The 12655-nt window shown below is 40.2% G+C and overlaps 1 protein-coding gene across 6 annotated transcripts in view; it reads left to right on the top strand.

Moving 5' to 3' along the window:
* LOC6542123 (acetylcholine receptor subunit alpha-type acr-16) overlaps nucleotides 1–12655 on the top strand; it is a 97419-nt gene that overhangs the window by 65044 nt on the left and 19720 nt on the right. For 3 of the 6 annotated variants that reach the window (XM_001969315.3, XM_015159508.2, XM_015159507.2), the window contains 3 exons: nucleotides 363–502; nucleotides 736–780; nucleotides 10004–10113. In XM_001969315.3, coding sequence (XP_001969351.2) covers nucleotides 363–502; nucleotides 736–780; nucleotides 10004–10113 — 295 coding nt within the window. Of the gene's footprint in view, nucleotides 1–362; nucleotides 503–735; nucleotides 781–6676; nucleotides 6722–10003; nucleotides 10114–12655 lie in introns of all 6 variants that reach the window. The other 3 variants (XM_026978511.1, XM_026978510.1, XM_015159511.2) reach the window with 2 other exon arrangements.

The following is a 12655-nucleotide window of genomic DNA, read 5'->3' as shown; positions in this document are numbered from 1 at the left end:
ATACAGCAGTCTTGGAGCTTTGTGAAAATGAACACATAAGCTACACGAATTCTGTGGCTTCACTGCCACATTAAATGCATTTCACTGGCCGCCACAGGAAGAGCAAAAATTGGTTTCATTCAGAGTTGCGAAATGATTTCGACCCATTAATTGGGAGCCCAAAAACTCATCACGCTGCCAAAGTACATGCCATTTTTATAATGATTTTCCCGGTAATGAGGCAACCCAACTGCCAATAAGTGAGCCCTGTTATTAGTTTAATTTGGCAGAAAGTGCCATAAATCAGCGTCGAATATGATGCCCCACCTAATTGGCGCACGCGTTTCATTAATTTTTCGCCTATTTGGTTCCATTCGTTGCAGAAAGCTGCCAAGGACCTCATGAAAAACGCCTGCTGAACCACCTGCTGTCCACCTACAACACGCTGGAGCGACCCGTGGCCAACGAATCGGAGCCCCTGGAGGTCAAATTTGGACTGACGCTGCAGCAGATCATCGACGTGGTAAGTGGTCGCCAGGGATGCCCAAATCCTTTTGGCCCAGCTAACAATTTCGAAAAGCATCAAAAATAAGCACGAATAACTGAGAGTAATCCGAAGTGTTCCCATGGCTGTGGGATCTTTATCCGAATCGAAACAATTGTTGAAAACAGATTGAATTGAATTGAATCGATGCATAGGACTAATGTAACGTGAGCAGGCAAAGAATTAACAATTATTGATTGCGTCTCTTATAGGATGAAAAGAATCAGATTCTGACCACAAATGCGTGGTTAAATTTGGTAAGTGACATGTACCCGTCGTTTTTGTGACAACACAATATCACAACTATTCTTTTGTGATTGTGACTTTCGTTATCTGTTTTTTGTTTTTTGCTTTTTTAGGTTTCCGTTTTGCCAAGCGAAAAGCGACACACTTTTATATAACTTGTTACACCACCAAAACCACAAGTTTTTTTTTCATTTCGTTTTCTCTGAATTTGTTTTTGGCATTCAATAATTATTGCCCCACAGGGCTTCTTTATCAATAAATAAATACATATTTGCGTATGCATATGTGTTGTCCCCATGTGTCTGTGTGTGCGTCAGAGTGCGCGTGTGTGTGTGTGTGAAAGCCTGAATATTTTCACGTTTGTGCGTTTTTTTGTCATTTTATTTGCCGTTTAAACACATTTCAATTAAACGAACGTTAAAAATACAGCACAAATAAAATCCAATTATAAAGAGAAAAAGTTTTTAATAACTGGGCATGCTTTGAAGATGATTTGGCAGGGCCTTTCTGGAGATACTCCCCATTTTCCAGCCATTAAAGAATACTTTATATTAGCTGTGGCAGTTCCTTGAAGTGCGATTAGCCCTTTTGGCTAATCCCGTGGCATCTAAAACTTCTGATTTACGCAAATTTCACTGGAAATGGACGTGATTGAGGGGGAATGGCCTTCAACTGGACAAGGGATGCCGAAATGGCATTGCTAAATTGGCAGAAATTGCCGGGCGCACCATAAACATAAACAAATAAATCAAAACAACGGACCCAAGAGGACATAAATAAAATTTATATTTGTAAAGCGACAGCCATTTTTTTGCTGCGCATTGTTTGTCGGTCGGTCTCACCTGAAAACTCGAATTGCAATCGTTTTGGTCAGAACCGTAAAGCGAAAACCATCCAACGAGCTGCAGACAGGAAACCCTTTTCAAAAAAATTAATAGCACACCCAACCCTTGAGCCATTCACATATACGTATGTATATGTGCATACATATGTCCAGAGGCGGATTTATGATCGCCCGTCAATTTTCAATTTCCTTAGAAAAAACACAGCTTTTTCTGCCTAACAACTTTTGAATCCAACTAATTGTCGTTCCATTTGTGAAATATGAACGCAAACTTTAAGCTGCATCGCGGCATTTTCAATTAATTGCCTTTTATGAAAACCGTTTTTGTTGATCAGCCACGTGTTTAGCTGCTTTTATTTCGTTGTGTTTTGCGTTTGTGTAATTTACATGCTCGTACATATTAATACATTTTAGATTTCCCATTTTGTTATACTCGTAATTATTTTGTACTCTTTTTGCCTACATTCTGTTCTTCTCTGTTTGTGCAACATGTTATGCATTATTCCCCGGAAACATGCGGCGTGCCGTGTGAATAAATGTGCTTAGTTGGAAATTATGTGTCCGTCCGATGGCCACAGTTGCCATTGCTAACCCTCCGTAATCCCCCAATTAAAGTAGCATTCTCTGGGGAGTGTGTAATCACATTCGAGCGCCAAAGGAATCCAAATCCATGCAGTTTAATTGATGCGAACGCCCAGTTTGCAAGCCAGTTTTAAGCCAACAACTAAATTGTTTCAAGTCAGCAACACTCCTTGGCCAGTCATAAATGCTTAGTAAATGTGCAGTAGCATTGATATGCGTAACCCCTTCCAGTCTTCCAGTGGGCGTTGGGAACTAACCTTTGACCCCAATTAGTATGCTCCATTAAGTGCATTAATCGATTGACAAAATGATTTACAAGCCTATTACCGTTAGCCATCCCACCACTTGATTTGAATTATGTTTTACTTGCATTTACATAAGTCGTGTGTGCGTGTGCGTGTGTGATTGAGAGCTAGTGTACGTGTGTTTTTTACGGATTATGTTTCATAAATACGTACATATACTTACCATATATTTTTGCTGGGTACATGTCATAAAGCGTTCTCTGATTATACGTATCTGAGTAAAAGGCAAAAGCTGCAATTAAACGCAACCAAAAACAAAAACAAAACAAAACAAAACAAAAACAAGCAACAAGAAATAAAGTCGTGTCTTGCATGTTGTTTAAACGAAGTGCATTTAAAAAGTGAAAGATAAACTGCAAATTCCAACTCGGTGTATTCTTTGTATCTATATCTATACGTATATATATTATATATATAATGGCATATATGTAAATGTATCTGCATATTGCGCAACACAACTAACAACCTAAACAGCCAAACCTACTAAAAACCAAAAGATATCGATGAAGTAAGGACTTTAATCTGCTCGCCCCCCTTCTCATGCGCTCCCCCTCTCCCACAAGCTCACGAATAAATTATACAATTAAAGCCAGAACATCTATGCGCTGGCAAACCAAATGCATTTTAATTTTCACGATTAAATATGTATGAAATAATTTGATTTATGCACTCGCCATTCGGACAGATGGATGGCCGGGGAAGGGATCAAATGAAAGGGAACTGAAACCGCATCGCTGTGATTTTCAGTGGCATAAATTATATATCGATCCGAATTGAGATTTATGAATTCGCCAGCCCTGACATTTTCAGCGGCTCCTGGTCACAGTTTGCGCAATTACTCAAATTGCAGCTACCCATAATGAATGTTCTTCGAAAATGGCCTCTGATGCTGGGGATTACAGGCAAAAGTGACAATTGCCAAAGTTTTGCAATTGCCGTCAAGCTTCTTGAGGCCACCACGTAGTCGTGGCTAACCAAAGGTTACTCCTTCAGCATGTCATCCTCCGTTCGTCCTGCCGATTGATGATGATGATGATGGCCCGTCATGGCAGCCAGTTGCAACCGAATGCCACTGAGCTGGAGAAGCCGGACGAAAGGTCAGGTCGAAGGCTCCTGGGCAGGACATTAAAATGCACATTGTGGTTGGGCCGGGCACCATCAGCATCCAAGTTGAGAAAAATAAAGTCATTAGCATTTTTCGGCTAACACCAAAGCACCACAGCATTTTCCAGCCCCACTTTCGGTGGATGTAACCTCTCGTCTAATGACTTGCCAGGTTGCAGCCACCACAAAGCTCCCTAAATGACTGGGGCTTTGGAAATATGTGTCGAAAGGAAATGGCCAATGGCCACCCACCCACTCGAGCGCTTTCACCAACTTCTAAAAAACCGGATGAGCACACTGCAAATTTTCGGGGGTGTGAGGCGAACAAGCTATAGTGGTGTTAAATCTGTTGTTCTGGGCGTGGCTCAAGCCAAAAGCCAGGAATCGAAGTCTAATGCACATTATTTGGCCATCTGTGTGGTGAGTTGGTTTTTTCAAAGTATCTGTTATCCGAAAAGGAAACATTCAGTTAATAGCTAGGAAAAAGTAAAGATTAAGTTAACGATTGGATTTCAAAGTTTGCCTCGTTAAGACACCAACAAAAGCCATTCAAGCTGGTGGGTAATTGTTTGAGCTTAACAATAGAGTTCAAGCTCCTATGCAATTAATAGCTTGTTTAGCTATGGATTTTGAAAGAGAAATTAAATTCAAAGGACAAGGGCAATTTGCTTATAGACCATATCTTAATGCAATGCATTTCGTTTATTTTATACTTTATTTGAAGAGGGGTATGAAAACCGAGCTAAATCCTTTAGAACTCCAAAATATTTGATGTAATCTAGCCATAATGAGCACAGTCAACGACTTGGCTCCAAAGGCCAAAGATGCAAAGTTAAGCTGGTGTCGAATCTATTAGCGTCATCCATTGATACTCTGCAAGCACGCCTGGCATCCATTAAAAACATACTTTCGCCCAAATTGCGGCCCGCGAGTATCAGCCAGAGTTCGACAGAGTCATTTGGCAGCGTTGTGCAAACTGCCTTGTTCACTTATCACCCGCTCATTTGTCTCGACTCGAAAAACATCCACTTAAGGACTTTGAGTGCTGCCAAGGCCAACAAACTTCGTCCTTGAGCCCCCGCTTGGTGTTAGTCTACTCTCGTTTTTGGCTCATGTGCATAACCCATTTGTGTAAGGCAAACAGTGAAGCAGTAGCAAAGTTTGCGAAAACCATTCATTCATCACGGCAGTGCGACTACAACAAGGAGATCCCCGTATGAATCCTGGGGATCCCCGAATCGAGTGCCCGTATGGGTGCCCGTGCCCAGAGCCTGAAAATCTGAAATCTGAAATCTGGATTGTTGTTACTACAGAGGACAACGGCAATTGTTGGCTCATTAGAAACTCATTTAAAAACAATTTGGCACGTTAATGCAAAATAAATCTATAAGCTTATGCAGTCACGTAAGCGCTGGAGTATCTGTGTCTGGGGAAAGCGAACGCTTAATGCTTAATGCAGATGTGGAGTCTGCTGCAAATGGGGCTTTAAGTTTGCCACCAAAGTGTCATTAGTATGCGTCAATGTCAGGGGCTCACAGCCGACATTCTCGCCCCTGCCCCCTGGCCCCTGCCCCCTCTCATCCCGGTTGTCATAAACATGAAATTTGCACAAACCCGCCATTTTTATAAGGTGTCAACGGCATATCCATACTCACATATTCAAATGTTGCCGTGCTGCTGTGGTGTTGCTGTGGCATTTGACGTGAAGAGGAAGTGCCTGCATATTGGCTTAAACGAAAACGCCAACCGCCGGGTGGGGAGCACCCCCCCGCCCCCCCTCCCATTCGCGATTCAGAAATCATCCAGGTCACCAGAGCAAACTCATGTCCAAGGATGCGGCTGCTCCCCCTCCTGTATATCATTAAGTTCCCCCTTCCATCACGAAACTGCTGTATTTTTTAATGGCCCAAGTCGTTACTGCAGCTGCTACCAAACTCACCCGCATCCTTTTTGGTTTTTTCCACCTTTTTTCGGGTGCTTTTTCCTACACTTCTGTTTTTTGCGGCTGTTGGTTTGTAACCATTTTTGTTGTTTAACCCAGCAAGTTATTAATGACAGTCACCTTAGAGGGGCTTTCACATGCAGATCTGCCGGATTCGTTGAGCTGTTCATCTGCATTTCAAACGGCATCGGTGGGAAGGACGCCTTGAATCCATCGCCATTCTCATCCGCTGGGATTGGATTGGACTAGACTGTTTGGATAGTTGGTGGCCGAGTGACAGACAATGTGCCAGCATGAAATATCTTTAATTAAAATTTTGTATAAAGATAAATGGGTTTTGATACCTAGTTCAAAGTTTTTATTGCAAGCCCACACTGCCTGAATGGCGGAGCAGTAGAATGGAAATGTATAGGTATGTACTCGTACATACATATTCCGCCCAGAAGGGCGGGATTTCAAAGTAAATTGCCGCAATGAACAAAGGATCTGAAGGCCGACCGACCAGCAGATTAAATTTGTACGGGGCAGAGATTCGGATTCGGATTCGAATTCGGATTGAGATTGAGATTAGGCTTCAAGGCGAGCGGCTCAAAGCTGCTCTGGGCCAACAAAGTTTTTGATAGCATTCCATTTGGCTTTTTCGGTACGTTTTGGCGCAAATTGAGTGATGATGGGAGATAGGGACGAGTAAATTGCAACAGCACCAGAGAGAAGGATGAATGTGCTTCTATTAAAACTTAAGACCCAAGTCAAATTTACAGAAACCACTGCAGATTAAAGTCCCACTTCATCGCGTGCAGAGCTAGTGCGAATTAAACTAAAAAAAAACATCAAAAAATCGTATTCATAAACGTCATAAAAACAGATGCTATAAATAAAAGAAAACCTAGAAAAAAAGCTCAAAGAGAAGAACAAACCTCCTTATAAAACTCATAAAACAAATGTATAAACCAAAACTTTCTTTTACCATGCTCTGCTCTTTTTAAACTTTTGACTTAAATTAACTTTTTGGCTTTCGTTGTGTCTTACTTACTGTTGTTGTTTCTCTTGCGTTGAACTTGATTTGATTCACTATTGTTTTTTGGCGTTAACAACAAAACAACCAAAATTCGTTCCAAATGCGTTTGTAGGACGAGAAGAATCAGCTTCTCATAACGAATCTTTGGCTTTCGTTGGTAAGTCTCAACTAAAACTCGCCATCATAAATCATAAACCTAAATCACAAATTTAAATACTTACCTATAGCCTAAATCGTATTTTAAATAATGTGTATTCGCTTTAAACCTACTTAACCATAAATCGAACATCAAGGACTCTTTCTGACTCAGTCCAGCAGAAAGTATATATTTTACTTATTACTTATTCATAATCAATCTGCTGAATGCGTATCCTTCTAGTTGGTAGTGCTGTATGCTGGATTCGGGCCAGACAGAGTCTGTTCTGATTATAATTTAGGCACACACGGTTCTAAGAGTTAATCGAGTTTTTTTTTTTGTTCCTCGTTGAAAAATATATCTGAAAACCTGCTCCCCAAAGCTCTGTTGTAAAAAACGCTTGATGTAAGGACTATTTTTCCGATTTTCTCTCTTTTTCCCTCTATCTCGCGTTGAGATTGTGTTGGCTTAGTTCGTGTGTGCGTTAAATTATTTAAACATCATCACTTAAATAAGTACCATTAAATCCAAGCTTAAATACTGTAATAAATCGCTTATTTAAATACAAACCCACATACTCACAGACACAGCTAAATATAAAAAAGATACCTTGATTTCCGATATTTCCTTTTATTCTCTTTGAATTTATAACTTTTCTACCTAGAGATCTACAAAGGCAACTAGTTTTTTTTCTGCAGCGAATAAATCGTTTTTTGACATTTTTATTTAGAACTCGATGCGAGTTGGCTTCAGTTTTTTTCTACTAAGAGCAACTAAAAATCAAACACATAAACCGAATCGACCAGAAAAACATAACTCTAAACAGAACCTAACCCGGCACAAAAAATACTCAAGCCCCCCCACACACACACACACATCTGCATGCCAGGAGATCGCATCCTGTAATGAGTTCTATCTGTATCTGTATCTGTGTTTGTTCGTCCTGCATGCCTTGCATTTACCTTTGTGTGAGTGCTTATCTCGTGTGTGAACGTAAAAAAGGTGATATATGCCTGCGGAAATGGAGCGGTGTATTTCCGCTATTTTTTCGCACTTTTCCTTTCATTTCCGGTTAGCTCCATCAAGTCCTGTCAATTTACGAAATTAATTAAATTATTTATTTAGCACGTGAAGTCGTTTTAGTGACCGAATACACACCGGCATGGCGTCCAGAAATTGTAGTAATTTCGCAATTGCAATCAAACACAAAATACACATGAAATGCCGCATCTCGCATCTCGACTGGTGCAATCGGCCATCGGCCATCGGCCATCGGCAATATTTCAGTATTTATGATTGATGCATGGTCGAATCGAGGCGTTTATAAACTGTCGGTACTAGCCATTTGAATGGTGTGTTCGAATGTGTGTCAATTCGCCACTCACAACCGCAGACAGGCAGCTGGAATTCCAAATGCCAGTCCTTCCAGCTGTCTATAATGCCAGTCAACCGATTGTTGTTCTGCTCGACGGCCCAATTATGCCGTCAAATAGCAATTAAAAGCGGCAAATGAACGCAAAGGCCATCTCGAACAAAGCGCGACCAGAAAATGGCCAACAAAATCGATGACTATCAAACACTTTTTGGGGGAGGAGCGGCACTGCATTCTAAACTTCAATTGCTTGATAGGGATATGGCTTATTATTTCATGTCAATTTAGGGACAAATATTTTGCTTGCAAAGATTTTCAAATACCAAAGCAATCAGCTAAAGACTACAGCTTATAACTTAATGAATATCTATTATATCTAAGCAATAGCTCATTAAAAATACAGATTTCCTTTACTTTAAATTTTTGTACAAATATATTGGTGCCAGTAACTCAACCAAATGGTAATAGTTAATTTCAAACTGAAATGTTCCATAAGAGGATTGGATTTAGACCCCAGAGTTTAGCCACGCCTCACTGAACGCGAGTTTCGCTGTAACTATTTTGCAAAATAATTGCCTCACTCGCATCAAAATCTGTGTCCTTCCGCCGGCGCACAAAGTGGTGAAATGTTTTTAGGAGCACGGAGCAGCATCCTTTCCACCTGGAAACGAGGCATCTGTTTTTACAGCTGCCATAAAAACCGCACACAATAAAGTTGAAACAGTTTTAAAGCAGATGCAGATAGTAAATACGTAGGCGGCACTGCTACAATTTAATGCAGCACGGAGTCATGGCATTTAATTAAATTTTTGTGATTTAAAAAGGGTACTGTGTGCTGTGCTGCTTTTAACCGCACCACAGAGAAGGTGGTCCGTGGGGTCCGAGGGGTCGTCGAGGACAATTGCTTGCTCTAAAAATGCCACAAATGTGTTAAATTATAAACATAACAGCGGCAACAACAGCAATAGAGGCAACATGAAGCCACGGCAAAGGCGAAACTTAGTAGAGGGGAAACTTTGCCGCTTTTATGACACGAACATGAACCACTTGTAGGAAAGCCACAAAACGCAACGAGCGGTGGCAAGGGGATAAAGAATCGCAGGACGCGGCACAGCATCGCGTTGCAGGCAACCGCAGAGTGACACAAAGCACTGAACAACTGTTTGAATACACCAGAAAAAAGTATAAGTATAAGAAACAAGTTTCTCATAAATAAATAAAGTTTTTAGTGTGGATTTACAAATTTTAAAATATTGGTTTGACAAATTTGTTGCAGAGCTAAGCGAAAGTCTTAATAAATGGGTTTCTTATTTGTAACCATTCTTGCCACTTTTTATCGCTGTGCATCACTGAACAGGATCAGAAAAGAGCAAACGAGGAACGTTGATAAAACTTGTCTCATGTGCGGTTCCGTCGACGGGTGGCAGTGGCAGTGGCAGTGCAGGGGGGTTGACTTAGCCAGAAATTGTTGTCAAGTTGCACATTGTTGTATGGTGCAGCCATTGCTGCAGCAACTATGTGCCCCTGTGTGTGAGCGAGCGCTTGCGTGTGTGTGCGTGTGCGTGTGCGTTGGCATGCTTTCGAGCAACAGCTTGCCAATCAGTTAACAGAGTCGACCATCTTTTAGTCTTAGCCTAGTGCTAGTGCGTAAGTGGTAGAGTTGCTGCATGTGTGTATGTGCATGTGCTCAGCAGTTGAGTAGATTTCATTTCGGAGTCCTTGCTTTGCCTCCAACTTACTTTTCATTCTGTACCGCCCAAATAAACATAGCCAGAGATATCCGATATCCGTTTTCTTTTCCAAACATCACGTCGCATTATTGTTTGAATTTTTAGTCGTTTTATTTGATAGCAATACATACATATGTGTATATTGAAACCACTTGAGTGCCGAGCAATCTATATTAAAACTAATAAAACCTGTCAACGCAGGAGTGGAACGACTACAATCTGCGCTGGAATGAAACGGAGTACGGTGGGGTCAAGGATCTCCGAATCACGCCCAACAAGCTGTGGAAGCCCGACGTGCTCATGTACAACAGGTAAGTGATCTGTGTCCACTCCGGCCGGACTCGATGTACCCGTAACCGAATAGAAAGGCTATCGCAGCCCACGATGAACCAATGAAACTAATCTGAGAATCAGTATAAAGTGTTTGCGCAATACATAACCAGCTACATAGAGCTATCAGCTATCTTAAGTCTAGGCATAGGATCGTATAGCCCCATATTTATAATCCAATCACTGTAATACTCAAACCATGGTAAGTTAGGCTGGCCAAAGTAAAAACCACAACCACCGGAGATGAAGTCTCCAAAGACATTATGTTATCGTTTCGTTTTGCGTTCAGTTATAGCCATAGTTAAACCTAGTATATACGTATTAGTAGTTGCACTTTAGTTGGATTTAAATAGATTACTAGCTTACCATTAGCGTTTCGGTAACTTGGCGGATCTGTTGAATAGGTTTCCAGATAGAGATACGAGTACAAACTCCATCTGAGAACTGTGCTTTCAACAAACCCAGCTAAGTTTTTGTTGCCTCTCAGTTTATGATATTGTTTGTATGGCTCGATTTGAGTTGGTTTTCGAGTTGAAAACAATAATCCCCAGCATATTTAATATGTTTGCATACCTTTAGTTATGTATGACCCCATGTCCATGTTCATGATTATATAACTATTATTATTATCGCATTATAACCCACTCGCTATTGTTTGTGTGTCTATATGTAAACAGTAATAGAACAGTGTAAAAAAAACAAATACGAAAATCGAAAAAGCCGCAAATCAAACATGAAATTGTGTTTTTGATTCGGTGGCTAAATCGACTTTTCCCACCCGTATAATTATGATATTTGTGTTTCGATGTTACCCACTTATGATTTGCTTTCAATGTTTACGTTTCGAAAAGTGACTTAACTACAAAATAAGGAAAAAAAAACAAAGAAAAAAAAAACAAAAACAAAAGAAAACCAGAATAATTTCCATTTGTTTACTTCAATAAGAGTAGTTTACACGCAGTGGTTGTCTAGTGGGACTGTACATTGTCAGCTTGCCGTTGATGTGGGCCTCACATTGTAATTGGATTCGTAATGCTAACCGAACGTTGTATAACACATGAAATGCCTGAATTATCCAGCATTAACTAAACCAAACATCAAGCCATAAAAGCGAACTAAACCAAATGCGAAGTAACCGCAAAACAAGCTAAATAATCTCCCAGACTAAATTCCAACAACTAAATCTTAATTCCAACTCTAACTTTAACTTTGTTTAACCAGAATATTGCGCAAGTATTTTGTTCGAAACAGCCCGGGTCAAATTCCTCGAGGAATCGAGGACAGCGGTCTGTGGTCTGCTTTCCAGTCAAGGATTCACATCCTTGCGTAGACTCCACCATAACTCGAGCTGTAGTCAAAGTCCTCTCGCTCCATTTCCGAAAGACAATAACCACCTCAGAGATTGTTCAACAATATGCTGGTGTAATATTTCTGGTTAGACGTTCAGTACTTGAATTTATTTGGCCGACAACAAATACTGTAAAGCAATAATTAAAACCGAAAATGGAAAAATGTTTTTTGTCATACTCATACGTAGCTTGCAAAAAACAAAACAAGAAACCATCCAGACCATCACAAAAAAGGCAAAATAGATTTTCAAGTATTGTGCATGAGAAATCAAATCCCTCTTACTAAACAAAAGACTAAATAAAGCCGCATAAAAATAAAACCAAATGCAAAAAATATATTTAACCTAAATCCCCACCTCATCCCACAACTAAAGCAGCTGCGTTCCAGCCAGGTGCCAAAACTTTGTCTGGACACCGGCTGTCACCACCCAACACCACCACCTACCAACCCACCATCCTAATTCCATACACACACACAAAAGACTTCACAAGAAACACAATTAAATTAAATGTTAAAAGTATCTAAATAGAGAGTCCATCCCATTTAATATACATATAAGCTAATTACATGCTCCTAACTCGAAAACTTAGCTAGGCTAGCTAAGCAAACCCATCAAGTTAATATTAAACCCAAGCACCAACAGATATTCTCCACCACTTTATATAATCGATCGTGTCATCTCAGCATTTCAAACTAACCAAAAACATTACCTATCAAGAAACCATTACTATAAACTAAAAGCTCTCGGGTTACCGAGATGCCGGTGCACCTTCCAGTATAATAAACTGTATTGGACATCTGAAACCAATTAATTCCTAAAATAATTATATTTTTATATCAGCTTTTCGTTGATAGAACTTCAGACTGTTTTGCCCCTCAGTCTGTAAAAATGAATTGTCTGATTTAAGAAGCTTAACTAAATTCACCGTTGTTTCTACACTTTTTTAAGAAGTCAAATATTTTGGAAGGTGCATCTGTGTATTGTATAATCCTAAAACAAATACCTAAAAGAAAGCCAATCTAACAAATTAATTTTCAATCGCTTTCACTAAATGTTAGTCTATATGTCCAATTAGTTAGTCTAGAAGTGTGAGTGTGTGTGTGCCTACTTCAGCATAACATCGGTGGATTTCCACTTTTCCGATTACTATGTTTACAGTCATGCATTCATCA

The sequence above is a fragment of the Drosophila erecta genome, unplaced genomic scaffold (assembly GCF_003286155.1).
Source record: "Drosophila erecta strain 14021-0224.00,06,07 unplaced genomic scaffold, DereRS2 tig00000055-arrow-pilon, whole genome shotgun sequence".
Taxonomy (NCBI): Eukaryota; Metazoa; Arthropoda; class Insecta; order Diptera; family Drosophilidae; genus Drosophila; species Drosophila erecta.
Note: the sequence above shows the minus strand (reverse complement) of the source record. Positions and strands in the feature narration are given on the sequence as shown.